Below are 25,410 nucleotides of genomic sequence, written 5' to 3' on the forward strand. Positions count from 1 at the left end.
GTAAAACATGCATCTATTTTTTTTCTGCCCCTTTCTCTTTTGTTTGAGGAAGTGATTCTCCCAGATTTTATCCCATTATTTTCCCCCTTTTTCCTCTCCACACTTCTCGAGGTCCCTTGGTGACAGTCCTTTTATTCCAGTGCCATTCAGCATAGAAATTAAATCCCCAAATGAGAATGAAATATTGTTTTCAAGGAGAATTCTCATATATAGCAAGCAACATGCAGCCTCTCACCACTTAGACGAACAAAACTGATCTCCTGATGCCAGTCAGTTGCTATCTTCCCTTACCACCATGCTGAGCATTAACAGAATGGCCAGGGTAGGATTTGATTGTCCATAAATTGGGGTCAGCACAAGTGCTTAGATATTTATGTCACACTCAAATGTTGTGCAAGCACCGAAGCCCAACGGAGGACAGAGGCTTCTTTCTTACAATGATGAAAATAGTTGATGCTGTAATCTGGAGAGGATCTAAACTTCCAAACACTGGCCTCTGAATAGCATGGCCATTCCTGCCCTCTCAGAAGAAAGCAATTTCTAACCACAGAAGTCCAAAAGGCAATGCAAGAACATGGTCAAAACTGTCATTTGTGAAACTTCTCCAGTTTCCCTGAAACATCTGCTGATGACATTTCAGGGCTACCCTATAACTTGACAGAGGTTTGAGTATCCATTTTTGGCTGATAGCCATCTTGCAGATAAACAAAAGGCATTTAAATAGCTAATGACCTTTCATCGAGGTTCCTCTAGCTCCTTCCTCTTATGCAAGCCACTTGTGCTCCCAACACCATGAAAGAAACACCTTGTCTGAATTCACTGTGTGGAAAAGAGAGTGACGAAAAATAACCCCCAAGCAAGTGTTTAATCTGGCAAATGCAGATGTGTGAAGCAACGCATGCACCTTTACACAAAGGCTCTGATTTAAAAAATTAGGCATCTTTCCTTCCACTCAGACCTTGGTAAAAAGGAGGAATATGGTATTTCCTGGAGCTCACAAGTGACCTGGAATACAGGCTTTAGACATCTACTTGAAGAATGCCTGTAGTCTCTGGAAATCCAATGGGACTGTTGCTGTCAAACTAGTTAAACTGGTACCTTTCTTGGGTGGGATCTTAATTAATTTATCTGGGAAGCTGAATTATGTCAATCGTGTGATAATAAAGCTAACCACCAGGGGTTTTAAAATACAAAACACACCTGTATCATGAATGCTGAGGCAGAGGCATTAATCCAGAGGAAAAGTAGGGCATTTGCCAGCTAAGACATCTGATCCTATTGTGTTATTTTTCAATATGAACGAGTAAGTAAACACAAATAGGCTACTTGTTGTGAGGGGAGGAGCAGCAGTCAAACCCAAAGCCAGGCAGCTGTTCCTGCTTTAAGATTTCACTGTAAAATGTTTTCTACAAGTTATTTCAGAAGGAAAAAAGTGTTGACTGACTTACAGATGTAAATAAGATTTTGTCAACAAATACAGTTTGAGAGGGAGATAATATCAACAGATCAACTCTTTAGCTCCTGCTTGTACCAGTTGTCCATACAAGAAATGTTATTTCTTTGAAGGTGCAAATGCTCACAGAACCGGTAGTTTAAAAGCAAACAGGTTAATAAAAATATGTGCTTTTCCCATGTTTTAGGCTGAATGACAATGACTACAAATAAACAGTGGCAGCAAAGTTTGATTCTAATAAAAATGGTATATTGTGATATCCATGTTGCCAAAAAAGAACCACTCAAGTTATGTGACTCAGATAGATCAGCCCACTCTGCCTGCCAGGCTGTTTCCTGTCAAGAAAGTTGTATCCTCCCTGTATCTTGTTATTTGGGACAGTTCTGAAAATGGAGACCAAGAGAACCAAGATCCCCATCCTTCCAAACAGTGCAACATTTCAGAGTAACCTTTAGGGAAGAAAAAGAGATGAACTGCTTTGGAGTGTTGTGTAGGCCTGGCCTCACACGGGGATCGTTTAAGGGACATAATTTTCTCTTTAAAGCTTCTGACAGAACCAAAGACACTTGACCAAGTGCATCTATCTTCTTAACCCTGTTAGTCACTTCATAGCCCTGAGCACAGGCACAGCTGGTTGGCTGAGAACAAAACGCAAGGGTAGGTAGTCATAAGACCATCTGTGGTGGCTAGAGAGCAATGCTTCAGCATGACAGGCTTTTTCTCTTGAGGTCTCTCTCAACTGAAATCAAGCAGGTAAACAGGGATACCTGGGAACAGAACCTAGGGAAGCTGATTGTTCTTTGTTGTGGTTCAGGAATGAGATTTTACCCTGGTGTCTGAAATCCTGTGCATCATGATCAGTATGGGAGGGAACAGGACTCCTAGGGGCAGCTGCCACAAAGGATTTTCTCACAGGTGTATACACATATTCTAGGCTCATACCCAGAATGCTGTTAAACAGAACCAAGCAACATGAGTCAGTATGTTTCCAGGTTAAAGCTTCACTCATCACCATTCTTTGGAGATTTTGTAGCCTACAGGTCTGTTCTCAGTGACACTGATTTTTAATCTATAGTATCAGCAGGCGCAACAAGGGTTCCCCTTTCTGGAGAAAACAAACAAACTAACCCCCTACCCTTCTATCCCAATCAACAACAAATCAATCAAACAAACCCCACCAAAAAACCAAAACAACTCCCCAACCCCAAACCAAACAAAAATAATAAAAAATAAAACCAAACACCTCCCCCCCCAAAAAAAAAACAAACCCAAACCAACCAACCACCACCACCACCACAAAAATACCCAATCCAGAGAAGAATAAGCGATCTCAGATCACGGAAGAGCGAAGTGAAGAATGACATCAACCTAGCAGTGAGATAGCCCCAGGAAAGGAAAATGGTACTTTGAAGGAGGTGAGTTTCAGATTTAAGGCTTTGACTTCAGGAAGCCACAGAAACTATGGAGAAAACATCTCTTGGTAGGCAGAGTTTTGACTCAGCCAAAGCAAGGCAGTGATACTTCACCAAGCTCAGGTGCAAGTGACTAGTCTCACAAGGGGATGGCATCTTGCTGCCCTTATTGCCAAACTGCCAGACAGACACAGTGCTTACAAATCTCTGGTGAGGAAGAAGAGCTGTGGGCAGACTTGCCTAACCAGGAGAAGGAGGTGGTGGGAGGAGATGGTCTCTGAATGAAATTTGCAGAACCTGGAGTCCTGATCACAAGCTTTGAAGAAGCAGCCAAGAACCAAGTGGAAATCTACCACTGAGATCTGGAGGAAGAGCTGGAGGCAAATTTTTTTGCAAGGGTAAGAAGGAATGGAGTTGGCTGACAAAGCCATCACATAACACAGATAACTTCAGATAGCTTAATTGGATTGAATCAGCTAATTAGACTGCAACAAATCAACCAGATTTGACACATAACATCCTCTAAATACAAGCCAAGGGCAGAGAGAGGAAAAGGGCAAGCAGTGAGACAACAACATGAAGGGAGGAGACAGTAGGATACAGCCCTCTTCCTCAGGGTAGAGGCATCTCTCTCTGAAAATTAGAAGAAGATAAGAAAAGGTGAAAGACTTTCCAGGAGGAAGTCTTCACTCACAAAATCACATAAATAAGGGGAGGCACAAGCAGGATGGGTGAGCTTCAGACTAAGTGTGAGCAGATGCTGATCACAAGGATTCCCAAAACCAAGTTTGGTCTCAGAATGTGTGGTAATAGCTGGAAATTAACTCTACAGGGTGATGGAAGAGATCTAAATAAATCCAAATCAGGACACTTAATTTTCTTACCTTAGTGACTTCCCTCAGGTCTGACTGCCTGTTCATACTGCAAATTACAGCATGCAGAGAAGTCAAGGGCACCAGATGATGCCTCCAGGGCAGAAGTGGCAGAGCCTGAGCCACAGAGCTAATGTGCAGCAGGAAGCCTTGCTACACTGGCACAGAGTGATGGGATAGATATCCTAGAGCCAGCAGGAAAGGTTCTGTCTTCACTGACCTACTAATGCAGACAACAGCAAGGTATGGGAGAGAAGGAATAAAAGAGGGTACCAGTCCTGGAAGGCCAGAGAAGTATTTTGCAAATTATGTGTGTTTCCAGGAAAGGTTTATGAAACCTCTCAGGATGGAGAGAGCAGTTTTTGAAGCAGAAGCATTTAGGACTTCCATACCACATACCTTTCAGGTTCCAAATAAATATCTGGTTAGAGCCACAGTTGAGATTTCCCTTTCTGAATGGAGTACTGGTTTTATTTGTGAGGAGTTGTGGCTGATTAGGTGCCATGGGAGGGGAGATACTCATCTGGGACTGAGCTCACCTGAGCAAGTTGGAAGCTCAGCAGAACACCAGTGCCATGAAGTGTATGGGATGTGCAGGAACCCCAGCTTCCCTGAAGGAATGCAGGTGAGCATGCATAGGGTGGTTCCCTGAGTGAAGGCATCCCAAAATGAGTTCATGCTTCTCCTAGGAGCCCCAGGGAAGCTGAACAAGAGCAGCCTGCAGGGATGGCCAGGCCATGAACAGCTGCCCTGGGATAGCATTGTCCTTCAGGCATGTGCACTCTCTGAAAACCAGCTAAACAAAGTGATTGTTACTTACAGAGTAATGTGCTGGCCAATCAGAGACACTTCAGAACTGGCCTTTCTAAAACCAGCTAGCAGTGTGGTTTCTGAGATGCTATTTTCAACATGCTGTCAAAACAAATCTCTTTCCATAGCTAAACCGAATGACTCTTCAGGACAACTAACCTTACCAGTGGCTGAAACAATCATAGGTGCAAGGTTTCAAACCCAAGAGCAATATTGACTGGTAGATTTGTGTTATCTGTTAGGAAGGAAGTAGAAAACCTGAACAGTATGAAAGTGACCTCTTGAGCTGGTCTTTCTTTGCCTTGTGAGTGCTGGAGCTGAGCATCACTTGCACTCAGAAGTGATTAGGGAATGACGAACGTCTAATTCACACCATGTAATACAAGAAGTCTGAGTATAGGCTAAATTCCTTCCACTTGGGGCAATTGTTAACTGCTGGATGGCAAGCAAAACAGTTCAAGGTTTCAGACACTTTGTGCCACCCAGTACCATCCATGGTCCCAGACATACCAGAGTCTGCAGATCTTACCAGCCTGGTGTTTGTGCTGCTTCTAGATCCTCAAGCTGCTTCAGAGCAGAGAGGTCCAACACATTTAGACAGACAAAGAAGTCAAGAGAAGTAGCTCACCTGCAATCCTCGAGTGCAAAAACATTGGTACTGGTACCCATCAAGCTGAGAAGACCCAGGGCTTTCCCAGTTGTGTGTAAGCATTCAAATGCTTCTTACTTCAGGCCAGGTTTACCCTCTTGTAAAACATATCCTGCTGTAAATCAGAATAAGTAGCTATTCATAGGATGTCTAAAAAATAGGAGGGGTTTCATATATGCTGTTCGGTAAGGCAGCAGCAGCATTTTATAAGCTGTGGCTAATGGCCTCCCAGCATCCTCTGAGTCAGCATGTCTGTCAGGGCAAGTAAACAGAAGCAGAAAACGTCATCTGCCTGTATGAAATTCATACAGGGTCCTTGCCAAAACACTGAGAGTAGCCAGCTACAGCATCCTAACTACATTTCTCATTGAAATTTAGACTGAGTTGGTGGGGCACAGTCTGTTCAGTGTGGTAACCCTATTCTGGTATGGTGGGCTAACAGCTGGTTTAGACTTGAAAACATCCATAAAACTCTTGAAGAAGCATGTTCCTTTCACTGATAGTTTCTCATTGTCACCAAGGGCTTCTAAAACTCACCTATATTCTATATATGATCCTAAGAATGCAAGTATTTTCCTCTCCATAGAGGGAACGGGCATACCCAACTTCTCTGAGATGAGTAAATAACTTGCTGATGGAAAAGTCCTGTTTTGCTCTCAGGTAGGAGTCATAATGCCCATAGCAGCAAGAAACTACAAACAGCACTAACATTTAACCAACTACATAGTATATGTACCCTAAGATGTTCTTACCAAAATCCCACCTTCCAAAGTATTCATCAAAGTAAGGTCATTCACTCCGTACCCAGCTGTAGGACCACACATGGTGTCAGAAGGAGAGCAGAGAATCTCCTGCCTCAGGAAAACAATTTGCATTGTGTCCAGCAACAAATAAGTCCTGTTCTCTTATCAGGAAGCTGGGGCTGGCACAGAACACCACCCCTTGTTCTCAGGTTGTGAGGTGTCTCTGACCACCACGACTATGTCTAGGGTCAACAAGGGTTAGCTTTCGAAGATGGATGAAAGCAGTGCCTGTACATACACAGATCGATTCCAGCACAGAGCAAGCTAAGTACACTCTGGTTATTCTCTGTTAAGGAACTGGGGACTCTTCTGGCTGGGCAAAATCCACCTGGTCTGAATTGTACTGAATATAGCTTAGTATGAAAGTAAAAAAAAAAAGTAGGGGCCAGCTTTTATGTTTCATGTTGTTCATCAATACAGGATGCCCAGGGTTTGACAAAAGTCACTGACAGCTGCTACCTGACACTGCTTCCAGGCTATTCAACCTGTTGCTCCCTGAGCAGTTTATTCTTTGTGGACTCATATTGGTTGTAGTACAAATTCTGAGCACTAGACAAGGCTGAATTCAGACCTAAAAGCAATATCTTGGACCAAAGTTTTTCACTAGCCAGCAAGAGAGAATTTTTTTCTGTCACCAAAACAAGACAGAAACTGTGATTCTTGATTTTATAGAGGAAGTGCAATGGTATCTTTGGCCCTGGTCTGATTGCAAGATGGAAAATATATTGACTCAGAAGGACATTTGTGCCTGTGAATCTGATACCACGGGACAAGCAACTGAGATCATACGATGAGATGGCCTCCTAGATAAAACAAAGAAAATAAGTTTTAAAACATCTGGTCTCATGTTTAACTTCATGAATAATTTGTTTCCCAAACCTTGCCAATTGCAGGAGTAGATAGGCTTACATTTACCTGCAGGCCTGCACAAAGCCTGCAAGACTGTTCAGAACAGAGTAGAAATGGACTCTTAAATAAGTACACAGGCTTAGCCTTTGTTAATCCTCAGAGGTTGATACTGGATGTGTCCTACTGGTTTGGAGACGTCAATGCTTCAGGTAGATAAATGCTTCCTATTCAAAATAAGTTATATGAAGTTGAATCAATCTATGAGAACAACAACAGAAGCTAAACTTAAGAAGCCTACAACTGGAGGGCTGCCAGTCTTCTCTTACCTCCCAGCTGGTATCAGCTGTTAGAGTGGCACCTCCTTCATTGATAATGTGACTACCATTTAAAAGAACCACCCTACATGAAACATCTGTATTGAAGGGTTTTGACTCTGGCCTTTCAGCAGAGAACAGATCTGGACTGTTATTGATCGCCCTTTCACCAGACTGTGTCCCATTGCGGTGGGAAGAATGAAAACAAATGGTTAATAAGACCAAAAGTCCCTTCCCTTAGAGGTTCCACTTCTTCCTTTGCTCTTGGGTCAGCTGAGTTGTGAAATGATGCTAGCTCTTGTGCAGGCTTAGTTATTTCAAATGTAGAGTAGTGTGTGTAGCTCTGACTTCAGGGGGTTAGAATAACTTTTTCTGGCTAAGACTGCAGATGTGTTTGCTCTGGGCTGAGCTCATGGCTGGTCTGTAAGCTTAAATTACACACCCAGACTTCCAGCATGCCAAAATGCACAAGATTCCTGCTTAGTCACCTTTTGTCTTGACTGTTGTGGTCTCTTCCTCACTACTGCAGCTCTTGGTACTGCAGCACAATGGGCAGCACCGGGTGTGCCATGATAGACCCTTCTGCCCCATGGGGAAGCCTCCGAATTCTCCTCCAGCCACACCTGACTTCATCAAACTCACTTGCATTCCAGCATAGCAGCAGAATGAATGTCAGTGTTTTGCCTGCTCCTCAGGCACTGCTCCATTGCCACTCACCTTTTTTACCTTAAAAACATTGTGGGAGAGTGCTGGCTGTCCACCTGCAAGCTTCAGCCCTCTACAAGCCCCAGCCTCCTCTACACTACCATGCCAGGGCTGGCAGCTACACCATGAGGTTTACAACATTGCACCTATTCAACCATACTGTCAGATGGCAGGACCCTTTACTGGTCCAGTTTCAGCTTGACAGGGCAGTTCTGTGGCAGTCTTAGCCAGTGGTTTCTTCAGGCCAGCACAGGGCATGGGGACCCCATGCTTCCCTCCACAGGAACTCACAGGTTAAGGCTGTGGTCCCTTTGCTACCTTGAAGAAATTATGGCTCTGTTTTCCCCTAGGCATTCACATAGAACTTGTCATGGCCTTCTAGAATTCCTGCATGGTTCTGCCAGTTTCCTGTGGGCTGGCTGAGGTGGGCCAGTGGAGTACACAAGGCAGCAGATAGAGAAGAGGATGCAAATCTTCATGCTCCATTTGCTGTTCTACTTGCAGCCCTCAGAGTTGCTTTCCCCTGAGCCTGCATGGTCCTCTCTAGCTCTGTCTTCCTCTGCTCTCCTGCTCTTACTGTTTATTTTGATCCTGTGTTGTCCTCTTGCTTTTTTATCTTCCTCAATTTATTTTTTATTTTATACCTTTGATAACTCCTTGGTGATCCTGCCTCTTTTGCAGTCCTTCCTCAATCTTGTTGCTGAACAATACTTATCTATACAGGTTTGCATTAAAGCGGAATCAACTCTAAATGTCTCCATGATTTCTGTTTAGGGAATGGAGCATATAGAAGTGCTATGCTTCAGCCCACACTGTTCAGCTGGGCTCTACATGCTCATGTCATTCCACAGAGTCCCTCATTTTGCCATCTTTGAAGTCACAACTGGAGAAGAATAGATCAGGTTTATTCTGTAGTGTCTTTATCAGGTGCAGCAAGGAACCAAGCAGTTTCACTTACTAGTTTTTACCCCAAGGGTTCATTCTGTGCTTGGACAAAACACACTTGTATTTGGATTGATAGAAAAATGAATACTCAAAAGCTGAGTGTCTTTTTATCAGACTCAACTTTGTTACTAGTTTCACATTCATTTTTCCCTTTGTTTTACATTATGTCAGATTTGCTCTTGGACATGCCTTGTGCATTTAGCCAGAGGTTCAAGAACAATCTCCTGTCTCATCCAAGTTTTTCCTCCTGCTTTAATATGTTTTGTCTATTTCTTTGCTACTTTTGCTGAGAACACAGTGCCCTTGGAAAAATCTTGTTTTGCTGCATAGAGCACACCCTTTCTATCAGTACTAACTTTAGAGACAGGCAAAGCACAATGCAAAGGTGTTCAGACAGCTTTGGCCCCTGTCAGCTGTTTGTGTATTTCATGCATTTTTAATTGCATGCGCTTCTGCTTGTCTCCAGTTTTTTTCTTCATTAGCCTGTGTTACTGTTACTATGAATGGGAAACTTTTCACAGGTTTAAGAACATGAATGCTAGGTACAGCCATGGGGTGGTATTGCCCTTTTATGTTCCCTGAATTGTGGCAATGCTAGCGACGAGCAGTGTGAGCAATCTGGCAGTGTAGGCCTAGAGCCTTGGAACAACAGGACATGCACCTGCATCAACAAACCTCATGTGTTGTTAGTAGTTGGACTGATAATCTATAATAGGGCGATGTGTGGTCACTCCTAGGGAACCAATGAAGCCATGCCAACAAGGCACTCTGAGTTTATACAAGTTGTAGAAGTTCCCTTGCTAAGCACTTCTGCCTTTCCTTTCTCTTCTTCTATGCTTTACTGTACTGTGCTATACTCGCACCATAGGCCTACACTACTGGAACAATAAAGGAACAATACTCGATCATATTGGTCGGCTGTATTGACTCCAATCTCCATCATCTATACTGAATAAATTTTTTCCAAAAATGATTGTTTTATGTGTGTAAGTGTCTGGTGCACCACACCTCTTTTCATCCATCTTCATACTATTTATCTAGTCAGCAATAAGAGACCATGTGCAAGAGGTTTAGATCTCAGGACAGCCTATAGCCACACTAACTCCAAGCTGGTGGGTTCTTATTATCTGGTCTGATTTAGAGCACATCTTATTTACCTCATGGGGTAATGACAATTCAAAAGCTGCATGTCCCTTCTTCCCTCTCCCATCTTGGTTAAAGGATAAAATATTTGTCTGGTTCCATCCTCTTTTGACAGAAGAAGTTCTGACAGAGGAGCTGAAATGCCCTGCAAAGTCTGCAGGAATACAAATGGGCCTATTAAAGTGTCAGCATTCCTCCAGAACTAGAGCCTTCCACTGACAAATCATCTCTATAGTGGCTTTGGCAGATAGCTTGCCTTAACCAGCCACTGGATAGCAGACTTGTACAGTAATTGTCCCACTCCATTCACATCCTGTACTGAGCTCAAACCAGCTTATAATGATATGTATTTGATGGAATAGTAGGGGAGAAAATAGGAATGTCAGCAATGAAATACTCCCTGACTGCAATGACAGGAGCCTCAACCTCTGAGCTGATGGACTGACAGATGGGGAAGGTGGTTCACACTTAATTTGGGCATAATTTGTTCCAACAAGTTTACCTGAAACATTTGCAAGGAACAAACTAGACTGGTGAGGTTATTTAAATTCCTACCTAGTCAAGTTTTCTCCATTTTCTTCAACTTACCTTTGGCAGAAAACATTGCAGTGTTTCCAGACTGCATCAATGACAGCACAGTAGAGAGGAAGCTATTTGTACTTCCTCATCTGGACAAGTTTAGTCCTGCTTTACTTCAAGTGCTTACTGCCTTTAACATGTCAGATCCCACTATCTTCAATTTACATACCTAAGCCTAAGGTGTATTAAGTACTCTATTGAAATTTGACCACACACTGTATAGATTTCATTCACTCTTATGGGATCCCGTAAATTTGCTGCTACGCTGTGATAAACATCACTATCCTACACTCCAGCTAATAAGGAAGAGAGCAATCCAGGCTGCCTAGCAAATACAATTTCACTTCAATCCTGTTTCTTCCTTTTGATCAGCCATGCTTTCCACCACACCTTGAAAATGGCTAAACTTCAGTGTCAGGGAAGGGAAGAAGGGCAGATTTTGAGAGCGGACCCTCGGAAGCCTTATCCCACATCTTTGCTCCAGTGAGCTCCCAGCACCGGAAGTTGCTATCGGCTGAGTAATTTTGTTCTGCTCATTCCATTGCTGGAACGAGTCCAGAGAAGGGCAACAAAGTTAGTGAAGAGTTTGGAACACAAGCCCTATGAGGAGAGACTGAGGGAGCTGGGGTTGCTTAGCCTGGACAGGAGGAGACTCAGGGGTGACCTTATTGCTCTCTACAACTACCTGAAGGGAAGTTGTAGACAGACAGATGTTGGTCTCTTCTCCCAGGCAGCCAGTACCAGAACAAGAGGACACAGTCTCAGGCTGCACCAGGGGAGGTTTAGGTTGGATGTTAGGAAGAAGTTCTATGCAGAGAGAGTGATTGCCCATTGGAACGGGATGCCTGGGGAGGTGGTGGAGTCACCATCATTGGAGGTGTTCAGGAGGAGACTTGATGGGGTGCTTGGTGCCATGGGTTAGTTGTTTAGGTGGGTTGGATTGGTTGATGGGTTGGATGCCATGAACTTGAGACTCAGATCTCCCGGTTCCTCTGCAAGGAGAAAGTGACACCAACCATTATTCTCACAGTTTTATTTGTAAAGGACATTGCATGAAAAGCTGTATTTCAATGTACTTCAAAACCTGAAAAACCTATGTCAGTTTTTTTTGTGTGGTATGTATGTTAAAGTGCTTGAGATAACAATACTTTTACTAATGTCATCTTGAAAAGAATCCAGTTCTTATTCAGTCAGTAATAATGTAAAGATAAAATATACTTAATGGAAACATTTAAGGATCATTTTAAGCTATACAGGGTGCATTTGTACATTTCAAGTGTAACATACAACATTTCCCCTTATGAAGTGCACCTTCATTGGATTGAAAGAAGTCCTTTCTCTCAAAGACGCCATTGCGCACCTATTCTAAAGAAGACATTTTTTGAACCATGACATCTAATGACACAAACTGACTTGGAATAAACATGAGTAGATGTTTTCACTAAACAGGAGAATTTAGCTCATTTCAGAGAATTATAAATACACGTTTTGTACATAGTGAGGCATCTGATTCTCTGACTCCTTCAAGTTACCACGCTGGATGTTAGTATAACAGGACCATGAAAACTCAGATGTCTGCAGAGAGGCATTGGATGGGAATTTTTTCTTGCCTCTGTTTTGTCAAAAAACAACCCCCCCCAAACACTGCAAAAAACAGGTACCAGAGATCATTGGTCTTTTCTAAGCTTCCCTTTCTCAACCAAAGAAGGTGCTTTAACACTCAAGTAAAAAACTGTGTTAGCTTAGAAGAATCCTGATGGGTTTCTTGCCATTCTATCAGGAAGAATGGTTTCTGTAAAATGTACAGAAACCCCCCCTCAATTTTCAATAACAAAAGTAGTCTACTAAAATAAAAATTCATCATACATGGTAAACATACCCTACAAAGAACCATACTCCAAGGCTGTAAAATAACTAGTCTAGGAATCTGAGGCACTCAGCTGCGCCCCTTGCAACACAGGGTGTTTTATTGCCTACAAGGAAATATCAGACGTACATGATTTTTATTGTATTGTTATTATTAACATGATGTGAAACCCAACAAAACCAAACAAGTCAACATTTGCTGAAAAAGCTGACGTGAAGTTGTGTTAAAGTTACATGCCAGAAGGTCCTTAATGCAGTTTGAGACAGGGGAAGGCCCTATTTTGAATATTAAAATTTCTCAGGCTGATTTATTTTAACTTAAGAAAGACTTCATGTAGTTATTACCCTTCTCCCTGTGTCTGGTTTATACATCTATGCTTGCCCTTTAGAGGTGCCCACTTGTCCTGATTGCACTTAACCTGTGTCACATTGGGCATATGTTATGACTGCTTAAGTCATAAATAGGCTTTGGAGAAGTCTGCAGCAGTACATGTTTGAAATGTATCCAGCAAGCAAATGCAGATGATACTGCGAAGAAATCTAAGGACTAAAGGGGTTATTATTTCAGTAAAATGAAAGTCACTCAGACTGGGTTGGGCATGAAAATTCATGTATAGCAGCTATTAGACATAAAAGGCCTGATCTGCAACAGAAATCAAAACATCCTAAGCAGTCATTACCAAATAATGCTGCCACATGGTTTCTGGTGCTAAATGTATAATTTATTGATAGAGTTAAGTACTGGGGGCGGCATTTTCAATTGCTGCTAAAGAGCCGTCATGCATCTTCTGCTGAGTTAAGCAGACTTGCCTGGCCACACATCCTTAACATTCAGATATCTCTGGAATCCAGATGATCCTTGGGGTCCCTTCCAGCTTGGCATTCTGTCATTCCAAATGTCGCATTTCTGGAAATGTAAGAGAGGTGTCACACTGTTGGGGGCTCTGGCTACTAACTCATGACACCTTTGTGTTAGTTACTCACACCTACAGTACTGACATTGCAGTGCTGCCTGAAGTATTTGCGATGAGTTTAGTCAGTTTAAGGAAGGAAGTACCAGCCCAGAAGGAAAGAACTGTTACTGAAAGCTGGAACCCTCATTACAGTCAATGACTCCCTGACATGTTATTTTACTTCTTTCTTAGAAACAAAGTGACTTCTATAACATAAAACTCCTCCCTTCTAATGAAACAAAGTCACAAGAGGAGTTTTCTTCTGGCTGGGAATGTGATATGAAACTCAGACACTAAAGTGAGTGCTGGTGTAAGAACTGGACAGCAGAAGGACCACAGGAAATTAGAGAAGCTTTGACAAATGGTAGGTGAGAATGCAAACTCTAATTTTCATCCTCTTTCCTTTTCCTTTGCTTTCATCCCTCTCTTCACAAAGTGCACACTATACCAAGACCTGCTACGGCCCTCCTAATGCTACTTGATAGCACAGCACAAGGCAATACACCTACAGTACCAGCTAGGGGCCGTCCCCAAGCCACACCCAACAGTGAGAGATCCACAGAAATCCACTAATTAAGCGGCCAAGATCATAGGGAATAAACATGTGAAAACTGGCTTCCAAAAACTAAACCCAGATGAAGTTAACTATGCCCTCAGATCCTTCCCACTCCCACCCACAAGCATGGAAAATGCACTCCATATTTGCTGCATGGTATCCGCTTGATGGTTTCAATGTAACCTTTTAACATTTTTAGCATACAGGATTTTAGTTGCTCCCACTGCCTCTTCAAGAGCTGTATTACACTCTGTGAAGTAATGTGTTTGTAGGAGAGACACCTCAAAATACCTAAGTGAGATTCTCTTTTTGTTTTGTTTTAGTTTGGTATCTGGATAGCTTGACGGGATAAAGGAAGACTCATAACCTGTCAGCATTGGAAAACCAGCTGACAGGTCAGTAGCACAGCAACATCGGTGTTTGTGGCTCTGCAGCAATGATTCTTCTCAAGTACAGCAAGAATTTGATATTAAACAAATTCCTCAGAATGAGAAAGAAAGGAAAAAAAAAAAAAACAACACCCACAACACAGACTGGCTGAGGGTGTCAGAACATGTACACAGGTGAAGGACACACCAAGTGAGTCAAGCAATCCATCATTCCCCACCTCAGGCTGCAGCAGCGCCACTTACACAGGTCTCATACTTAGGCTCTGAGGCTGACAGTTGTCCTCCCCTCCAGTGTTCAAGCATTTCAGCACTTGTCCCCCCTTTTGGTGATCAACAAAAGTGACCCAAAAGACCTTACAGGGAAAAAAATTGACTCAAAACTTCTGTGCATGGCAAAGGTCGAGTCTTCAAACAAACAAACAAAAAGCAACCTAGGAGAGACTATGTACAGTCGGTAAACCAGCATTTGCTTACATTTCCAAGAGTGAGACAATCCCAATGGCTATGTAAGGGTATCTGCCATATGAATTTGCAATACCTGAAAAAAGCCCTGCTGAGTTTGCGCTGTATTTACACATTGATTGGCTTCTTCCTTGCAAGCAAGTAGCAACATCCCTTCCCACCTCAGTCCTTCCCTCCTGACAGGTCCTTCCCCTGGGTTTCAGCTACTCATAGTCAAGAACAAGAACATTTAGTCTAAGAAAAATTTCTTAGAGTAATATAATTTCTTAAAGAAGATAGCATATTTACACACATCTAACACATGAAAATACTCTATTTTATACTAAATTTCTGTTTCAAATAAACTACAATACTGCATCTTAGCTTTCTGCAGCTTTAGAGGACAGTCCCCGTTGGGCAGAAACTGGGCTTCCCACTCCCACTTCAGCTGGCAGCTTTGCCTTACAGTGGTGCACTACCATCGTGTTCAAGTCCTGACAGGTCTCCTGTTGTGGTTTGCTTGCTTGGGAAAGGAATAAATGAAGTTCTCAGCAAAGCCATGCTAAACATCCACTCCTTTAATAAGTGATCCTTCTAGGATGATGTTGAAATCTTGCAATGTCTGTAGGACACGGATAAGGGAGTTGACAGTCATGCGGTCCCGTAAGAGAGCATTCTCCTCATACATCCTTGTAATGGGTGGGCATTCTGCCAACAATGGGATCCACTGAGAGAGGAAGTGGTCCCTGCAAAAAGGATGAAAGGAATTATTTTAGCAGGGTACAACACATCTCTAACTGAATTTCTTCTCCAAGAATACAACCCACTTTTTTCCTCTTTTTGTGGGTGATACATGTTGTTTTCACATAAAAGTGTCCTGTAATCTGTAATCAAGTATAATTATAACCCTTGATATTAGAATAGAATAGAATTAACCAGGTTGGAAGAGACCTTTGAGATCATCAAGTCCAACCTATCATCTAACACTATCTAATCAACTAAACCATGGCACTGAGCACCCCATCCAATTTCCTCCTAAACACCCTCAGTGATGGTGACTCCACCACCTCCCTGGGCAGCCCATTCCAATGGCCAGTCACTCTTTCTATGAAGAACTTCTTCCTAATATCTAGCCCAAACCTCCCCGGTGCAGCCTGAGACTGTGTCCTCTTGTTCTGGTGCTGGTTGCCTGGGAGAAGAGACCAGCCTCCACCTGGCTACAACCTCCCTTCAGGTAGTTGTAGATGGCAATAAGGTCTCCCCTGAGCCTCCTCTTCAGGCTAGTATTGTTAGTAAGATCCTGGTAACTGAATGTAGTGTATGAATGAAGATGGAAAGATATCAGCAGAACTGGACAACCCACTTTGGAAGAATTCAGCAATATTTTCAGATCAGGAACAGGGAAAATAAAACTCAGGAGAACACAAAGACTGCTTTCCAACCAGTTTTCCATGTATCCAGACAGACAAGACAAAAATTGTACTTATTTCTAGACATACCAACTTCCATCCTCCAAGACACACCTAAGTTGCTCTCACTATGGCCCTCTTACAAGTGCAAGACAGAAAGCATTCTATTAGGAAATAAAGATTCATCTAGAACAGTATAACAGACATCACATTTTCATTGGCCATGTGATTCAATGATGACTTAGAAATGCACCAGCGCTTGCAAAGGAACTCTGAGCTCCCAAAGCCAGTACTTCATCAGAAGCACCATTTCAAGATAAATTTCATACCTATGACTGTCAAGTTAACAGTTATACAAGAGCAGAAAACATTTTTAGAAGTTTAAACACTGCTTCATTGCTTCATTTTTTTGCCTAAAATAGGTACTGGATAATAGATAGGTATGAGATACCTTAAAATGGAAAACTACAGGTAATAGCAATGCAAAAATATTCTTCCAGTTCGATGCAAGAAGACACATATAAAGAACAGCAGTTAGGTACCTTGTCCCCAGGCAAACCAGAATTTGGAACTTGCCATCCTTTCCAATATTCCTTGGAGCCGTATTGATGGCATTTACATAATGACAGAAGGTCTTGCATGAAGATCTTTGCAGCAAAAAGGCCTCCTCATTGTCTCCAATGTCACTGGTTTCAAAATAAGCAACAGCTTTCTCTGTGGTAAGGACAAAAATCAGAATCCTGTGAGCAGAAGTCTTTCACTGTGACACAAAATGACACAACATAATTCTTAAAGAACCCAACCTGCTGAGAGCTATTCCACAGCTTCTCTATGGATTTCTCACTCTGAAGACCATAGGCAGGTGGTGATCTCCACCTTTGCTACATAGCAGTGGCCAGCAGACTGGTTGATGCCTAATACAGTTAAGTAGCTGCACCCCAGTACCTATCAATGATTTCATTGTAAGTGATAAAATCAGCTTTGATGTTTTGTATTTTCTGAGTAAACATTTACCCTCAGGCTAAGTATTTCAACATGCAAGCAAGTTTTAAGGGAACAAGCATGTCTTAAATTACCACAACATAGGCCTACAGAGAAGCATCAGTAGAAGACAAGTGCAATAATTGGGAGAGTTCTCACAACTAGAAATATAAACCTTTCACTCCCTGCCCTTTTCCAGCTCTCCCCTTAACATCGATCGCTACTCTACTCGACCCTCCAGCCTACCCTCTTTCTGGGTAGAAAAACAGCTGTTTGAACACACATACATGAATGAGTAGAATTTGAAGTGCTCTTAAATTTCTGCACAGATTCACACTCATCCCTTGTATACAGTTTAGTATTTCTCATCTCCTATCTTGTTTCTCACTGACTTAAGCCCACCAGGTGCTGTGCAGGAACAAATGGCACCCTAGCTGAGAAGACTTTGAGGTCTGTGCATGAGTAGTCATTTTCCCTTAAAGTTTCTTCTGCCTCCAAATCACATACCAGCTTACCTATGAAATCCCAAATAAAGACATTCTTATGAAAAATGCGAGCTGATTTGAATCCATGGTGGAAGACCTGCTCCAATGCTGCAACCAGACCGTTTTCTCCACACAACAGAATGGTAAGGCTCCCTCTCTGCACAGAAAGGAAAGTCTGTAAGCATAGCTTGCCTTGCTTGCATGCCAGAAGCTTCAAATATGTAAGTTAACAGTCTGATAGTACTCCAGTTCTGTTTCTGTTCACAAAAGTATTTACATGCATTGTAGGTACCAGGCAAGTGATAAAAAGAAGGAAGTACCTCTTTCTCTGGCTTGTGAAAGTGTTTCACAATATTGTTCACAGCTTCCCCAATTCCCTCTTGGATCTGACCCGCATTAGGTTCTATGAAATGATGGAGAGCATATCAGCTGAAGACAGCAACTTTAAAACACTCATCAAATTCTCACAATGACATAACTTGAACTGCAGGAATTATTCTGTAGCTTTAACAGAGTTCAGGCAATAATTTGTCTTTGGTAAACCTGAACCTTAATTACAAGCAACTGACAAGCAACCCTGGAATAGTCAAATAAATCACTCTGCTTAAAAATATACAGCCCAAGGATCTGGCTTGATAAATATTCTATTTGAATTTATCATACCTTGCTCATCACAGAGTACAGCAACCCTCACATGAAGAGACATGGGCTGGGAGGTTGTAGTCCAGTCATTTGACTCAATTCTACGTGGCAGAGGCCAGAAAACTCAGCAGTCATTAATTCCTCACTTGAACCTGCATTGTTTTATTGAGCCAAAACAGGCATCTATTTTAGGCACATGTCCTGTCATTCTATCTATATGAGGGGCCACAGGCAGAGAATATCCCTTCCAAGAATAAGTTATCTTCTGTGTTAAAACATATGCCACGCTTCTGTTCTGAATCTTTTTACATGCATGCTCCAACTACTGATTCCTGCTATCAATACAGACTGGGGGATGAGGTATTGGAAAGCAGCCCTGTGGAAAAGGATTACGGGGTGCTGATGGATAAGAAGATGGACATGAGTACGCAGTGTGCACTTGCAGCCCAGGAGGCAAATCACATCCTGGGCTGCATCAAAAGATGCGTTGCCAGCAGATCCAGAGAAGTGATTCTGCCAATTTGCTCTGCTCTGGTAAGACCTCACCTGGAGTACTGTGTACAGGTCTGGAGCTCTCAAATATAGGAAGGACATGGACCTGATGGAGAGGGTCCAGAGGATGGCCACGAAAATGATCAGAGGGTTGAACCACTTCTGCTACAAGGACAGGCTGAGGGAGCTGGGATTGTTCAGCCTTACATCAATTGCTAATGACTTGTCCTGCAATTATTTTGGAAGCATTCAGTATCATTTTAGTACATGATAACCTCCACAGTTTTTGATAGGTCTAACACAGAGACTCGTGTGCCTTACAAGACAAATGAATTATTTGCCCTTAGCATTCTCAGACCTAAGGAAATACTCTTGTGCCCACTCCTCCAGTATGGACTCACACATGTGAAGAGCTGCAGTGGTCCCATGGTGGTTTTTAAATGCTGCATCACTCTCAGAAGCTAATCTTTCCTTGCTTGACATTTCAGCAGTCATATCCTCTAATTTTACAGGAGCTGGATGGATTTACAAACAGGGTCTACACTGTGCTCATCTGTATGTTTTAGCATAGAATACTCCACATGGCCTTTATAGTTTCATGCTCTATTGCAGATATGTGAAGTTACTCTTAAAAGCTGAATGTAGTGATGTGAAGTTGATGTACCCTAGGGTCCCCCTTGATACGTGCTCCTCCAGAAGGCAGTTCACAGCATCCACATCAGGCTCTGAACTGTCCTTCAGAGAAGTCTGTCTTCCCGTGCACTGCAAAGTGAGCCAGGAAGCTGAGCAGCATCAGCTGCTGCAAATTTTGCTGCCTCCTCCTCCCTCGTCTCATATCTCCATGCTCCAAGGAAAGAGATTATTATCTCTTAACTGTCAAATGGGGACATTGAAAGAGGCAACGTACAGTCACAGAGCAAGCGGCAGACACAAACTGGGGCAGGGGAATCACCTCACAGCTGTTCCTCTGCACCAAGCAGAGCTTGGAGCAATAGAAGGTCTCCTGTTCACAGGAGCTTTATTTCTCAGCAGTTGCTGCTCATTTCCCTAGGCTTCTGGGGAGAAAGAAAAGTACTTACTGCTGTTCTTCCCTGTAAGGGAAGTGATGCTCAGCCGTCGAGCCATAGTAGGAGATTTCTGTTGGGGTGGGGTACGGCACTGCTTTCCCAGCTCTTCATCGGACGTGGAGGACACCAGCTCTCCAATAAGTATTCGCTCCAAGCTGCCATCGTCAACACCCTTCCCAAGCCACTTTCCACAGGGAAACCTGCCACGAAGCCAGCACAGGCACAGGTCAGCCACACAAAAGTCTAGCTTGCTCTTCAAGTCAGAGGGACCACTAGCACCCAGAAAATCTGCTAACGGGCAGAGAGCAGTCTATAGCCAGAAACTTTTCACAAAGCAGAACTCAGCAGGCAGCACACTGTGCACCACAACTGACAGAAAAAAAACCAGAAAACTATATTCATCCCCATCCTTAGGAAAAGGGAAAACCACAAAGCTTGTGTGCAAGCAGAGAACAACAGAAAATATTATACACATATTTCATGGGCCACATCTTGTTATCTTGATTTCTGCTGGGTTGTTTTTCACTTGCAACCACAACTGACACTCAGCCTTTCAAAACATTGTGAATGACAAGCAATTACATACCCTCACAGAGTTCCCACCCAACTGAAGCCATGACATAGCCTCATATTCCAGCCTCACCTCGTTTTATGGCTGTATTTTTTGACCCCATCTACAGTCCTAATGAAATCCATGCACGTATCCATAGCCCCAGTGCTTGTACCCTATTTCTTCCTACTTTCTCCCTGCACTGTGAGCAAACTTGAGCTCTGAAGCTCACCCCTCCCTATTACTGTTTTCCAAGTCCACAGTTAGAAAAAAACAGTAAGTCTGCTTAGCCAGATGCTTTGTAAAACCAAGGGTATGTCAGATCATTTTGACAGAAGAGGTTTGTACTTAATAGAAGAACTCATCAAGAACTTTTATTTTCTTGTAATCCAAGTTTCTTATCATGTTATAATATTTAGACATCTGATTTATTGGGTTTTTTTTGAGACAGAAAAAGAAACAAAAAATTTGCCCAGAACTATCATTGCAGCTCTTAAAGAGTTCATTTCTGCACAATTTTACCACAATACTTTAAATCAAGAGATTCATTACACACAAACATGTGAATCACTTCAGAAGTCTTCATACTGTCTACCCAGTCTCAGAGAGACATAAAGAACGTTCTACATTCAAGTCTCATTTATCAGATTATTTGACTTCAGTAGTGCTTCTGAAATGAGAGAACTGGGGGTGGAGGAAAACAACGCCATCCTATCAGGTACCCACATCGGCCCACAGCGTTCTGTCAACTGAGAAGATGGTGAATATGTTTTTGTGCTTTCTTTAGATTTAATAGGTAACAATTACAGACAAAATTAAAACTTGTTACCTACCTGTATGTGTGTCCTGTAATTTCGTTTCTGACCATGACACAATCGACCAGCCACTTGGCTAGCAGCCCTGAGTTGTCATGACCAATCTGCACGGTTGTCAGCTTCCCTAAATTTTGGCACTGAAACAAATAGCAGTTTTTACTTGATTTAAAAACAACAGACAACACACACCCACACCCATGCACACATATGGTCTCCGATGTAGGTTCTCATTTCAGTCCCCTTTGATTTGTACAGTAAGTATTTTCAACCAAATACACAGAAAAGCAGAATCATTATTTTAAGACAGAAGGAAAGAAATACCTTGAGATAAAACTATTAAAAGCTTGTGAAAAGATTACATTCTTTGCTGTGAGCACTCACTTTGAATATCTCTGAAAAGTATTCGTTACAAATTTCTAAGGTAAGGCAGTAAGAAGGTGTGTTTTTGTAGAAGAAATAGATCTTCAGTACACACATTTTCAGGAATGCAGTTTGATCATACTGATCATAGTGTCGAGAGTCTAGACTTTCTACACTATGAAACAGTACTTAGCTGCTTTATTACTTTTAAAGATCAGTTTTGCAAGGCAAAAATCACTACCATGAGACCCTCAACACCACAAAGAGACAGAACAAGGAAAACAAGCAACTGTGAATTCCAGTGCAATACGTAATTGTAGGTGGAGCTGGCAGCAACATCCGTTAATGCCACCTAAACACTTCCCTTCTAAGACCTTGGTTTTCATTGCTCCTCATACTGCCAAACATGCAGCTACGGGCTGACGTTTTCCCCAGCAGGTGGCTACCCAAGTTGGTATTTTTGGAAACCTTCAGCCAAACAAATAATCCAGAACAGTTAGTATGGTCCTTAGAAATGCCTGGATATGTTTTTCTCTTCTTGTTAAGAGACCATAGATCTTTTCTACAAAATACTAATATCTCAGTGAGCGGCAACCACTGTATCACAAAAATATCCTCTTGGCTTCTGTCAAAATCTACCCAATATTAGGCACAAAGGTTTTTTCGCTGCTGTTGTTGAAGATCAGTATGCATATTATCGATGGGTGCAGCTTCAATTTTATTAGCAGATTTTCCTACAAAATCACTTCTTACTCAATACAGTACAGCCAGGAGCTACAGAAGCTCGAAGGGGCTTCCCCTGCAACTCCCATTACCAGCTGCTTTGAGGTGGCACCAAGCAACCTGTAACTTATGGGTGGGAAAGCAGATGGGAATGCCAGGTAGTCAAACACAAAGAAGCCACAGCAATCCCAGAGAAGAGAGCCCAGTGGGAATGGCATCTCTGCAGTTTCCTGGGAGCACCAAATGAAGCTGGGAAGTTGAAGGGCTCAGGGTTTAGACTGTCTGGTTGGAAGGAAAATGGCAAGGTCAGGCAAGGAACTGGGGTGTGAGTAGAAGAAATCCAGGACTGGCTGGAGCTAGAAAAGGGATCTGGGTGTTGGTAAGTGGGAAGATAGGTTGAAAGAAGGGAAAAGAAACTTGAAAGAGAAATAAAGTGTCAGAAATGAGCCTTGAAAGGTAAAATTAGGCAAGGAGACATGGAAGACAATGAGATGTGGAAATAGATTGGGTAAGTGAGAAGGAGAGCTCTAGTCTGGGACAGGGATAGCAGTGAAATCTATCGTTAGAAGTCGGATGTGCTCACAGGAAACTTTCTTTCAGCACAGGAGGCCCAGACAGCACTATTTTGCCTGTATGTATCTGAATGCAGAGCAAATTCACAATCAAAAATCTCAAATGCTGTGATTTTAAGGCAATAAACCCTCACCAAATTAATGGTTTTTCAAAACCACGTTTCAAATTGAAAAGTAAAACATAAAGAGCATGTAACTCACCTCAAATGTCATTTCTAGGTGGTTTTTAGGAATCTGCATTACACCTGTATCTCCTAGTTCTCCTGATACACAGATCCATGGGTTTGAGGTGGTTATTGAATTGCTTAGTTTTTTGATGGGAATTATCACTGACCTGTAAGGGATCACTAAGAACAGAGAGGTGAGGGAAAGTTAGTCTTGATTATTTTTTTCCTTCCTTACAATAAACACAATTTCTGGAGGAAACACATCTCTCTCTTTTTGTCCCACATCTCAGCGAACTAACACGAAGGACTCCTCCCCTGTTTTCCCTGTAACAGCTGATGTAACGGCCGAGACAAATCTCCAGCGTATGCCTTCCCCGGGCACTGAGCACTGCAAGGCGTCTCCCGCAGCAGCCTCTCCCGCCGTTCTACGGCTCAGCGAGGGGCCCGGTGCCATCTCGCCAGAGGCGGCGGTGGGCGGCGGTGCCGCACGGTGGAGCTGCAGCCCCGCGGCACAACCGACCGCCGCCTCCACCGCAGCGCCGGGGCCGCTACTTACGGCCCGTTACTTACAGCTCCGGGGACAGGGAGAGACCCCGCCGGCCACGACGGGCGGAAAGGCTGAAGGGGCACACAGAAAGTTATGGGGGTTAGGGAAAGTCAGGAGTGCCGGTGCGGCTGTTAATGTCAGCCAAGGTCTGGACATCCCTCCGTTAAAAATTGTGGTGTAAGGTCTAGCACCCGGGTTGGAGCAATCCCAAGCACAGGTTCACACAGGATGTTAGGGGTTGGAAGGGTCCTCTGGAGACCATCTAGTCCACCCCCCCTGCCAGAGCAAGACCATAAAATCCAGTGCAGGTCGCACAGGTATGCATCCAGATGGGTCCTGACAGTCTCAGAGAGAAGGAGACTCCACAACCTCTCTGGGGAGCCTGTTCCAGTGCTCTGCAACCCTCACAGTGAAGAAGTTCCTCCTAATGTTGAGGTGGAAACTCCTGTGCTGTAGGGATGCATGGATTAAGCAGCCCTGTGGAGATGTGCTTGGGGATGAAAAACTGAATATGCGCTGGCAGTGTGCGCTCACAGCCCAGGAACACAATCACATCCTGGGCTGCACCAAAACAAGTGTGGCAGCAGGGCAAGGGAGGTGATTCTCCCCCTCTGCTCCACTCTTGAGAGACCACACCTGGAGTACTGTCTCCAACTCAGCACAAGAATGGCATGGACCTCTTGGAGTGAGTCCAGAGGAGAGCCAGGACTGGAGCACCTTTCCTGTGAGGACAAGCTGAGACAGCTGGGGTTGCTCAGCCTGGAGAAGAGAAGGCTTTGGGAAGACCTTCCAGTATTTAAAGGGGGGGGGGGGTGAGGGTGTCTGTGGGAAAAATAGGGAAGGACTCTTCATCCCAGAGTATAGTGATAGGACAAGGGGTAGCATTTTCGAACTGAAAGAGGGTATATTTATATTAGGTATTAGGAAGAAATCCTTTACTGTGAGGCTGGTGAGACAGTGGAACAGGTTGCCCAGAGAAGTTGTAAATGCCCTCTCTCTAGGAATGTTCAATTCCAGGTTGGATGGTCTAGTGAAAGATGTCCCTGCCCATATCAGGGAGTAACTAGAACTAGACAATCTTTAAGGTCCCTCCCAACCCAAAACATTCTAGGATTCTATCATTATTTTTATTATTATTATTTTGTTTTTAAATCTGTGCCACTTACATGTGATTAAGGCAAGGACTGCCACACACCCTGTTTTGGATTTGACATACACACTGCACACTAGCACATCAAGACTCTCCCTCCTTTCACAAGCTGCCATTTTGCCCAGGTAAAGGTAAGCCAGCCTTTTTACTTTTTTGTATGCTATACACTAATATTACACTCAAAATAAATACCCTAAAATTCCAGATGTTTGTGCTACAAGACATAGATGTCAAGCTAGGTACCCTACAGAAAAAAGGTAGTCAAGGATGAATAAATCTCCTTGTACTGTGGTAGTTCTGAGGGGATTTATTGCTTTAAAAGGGGAAAAAGCAGAATGAGTGCCTGCTTTGACAGCAATGTAAAACTTGCTTCACTTCACTCTGAACAGGCATGGAAATGAAGACAAAGTGCTACCAAAGCAAATCCAAATAATTGGGTCATCCCACTGGGTTCTGCCTGCACCACATGGCCTAGTGCTAGAGAAAAAGATTCATTTTCAGATTTCAGTCCTATCTCTGCTCTCCTCCTTACAAGAGTGTAAGAGAAAGGGAATCACTTTGGCACTTAAGAAGAGATAAAAAGAGATGTAAAATATACAGCAGAGCACAAAATGCCATGTATTTCATCCTCCAAGATTTCTACCTCCTTTTCAGTCTCTGTAGAGCAGGCTGTTCAGCTGCACACTTGGCAAAGGCCAAGGATGTGATTGA

General features: G+C 43.1%; 1 protein-coding gene across 4 annotated transcripts in view; it reads right to left on the reverse strand.

The window, feature by feature from the left end:
• Positions 1-11,552: 11,552 nt before the first annotated feature.
• DENND5B (DENN domain containing 5B) overlaps positions 11,553-25,410 on the reverse strand; it is a 108,298-nt gene continuing 94,440 nt past the window's right edge. For all 4 annotated transcript variants that reach the window (XM_068142128.1, XM_068142126.1, XM_068142127.1 and 1 more), the window contains 7 exons: positions 23,037-23,182; positions 21,199-21,317; positions 19,828-20,015; positions 17,935-18,017; positions 17,645-17,771; positions 16,691-16,862; positions 11,553-15,485 (listed from right to left, as the gene is read on the reverse strand). In XM_068142128.1, the coding sequence (XP_067998229.1) occupies positions 15,302-15,485; positions 16,691-16,862; positions 17,645-17,771; positions 17,935-18,017; positions 19,828-20,015; positions 21,199-21,317; positions 23,037-23,182 (1,019 nt within the window). In that variant the 3' untranslated portion in view covers positions 11,553-15,301. The remainder of the gene's footprint in view (positions 15,486-16,690; positions 16,863-17,644; positions 17,772-17,934; positions 18,018-19,827; positions 20,016-21,198; positions 21,318-23,036; positions 23,183-25,410) is intronic.

Source organism: Melanerpes formicivorus, unplaced genomic scaffold (assembly GCF_026170545.1).
Source record: "Melanerpes formicivorus ecotype bairdi unplaced genomic scaffold, bMelFor1.0.p_v2 SCAF_8, whole genome shotgun sequence".
NCBI classification, from domain to species: Eukaryota; Metazoa; Chordata; class Aves; order Piciformes; family Picidae; genus Melanerpes; species Melanerpes formicivorus.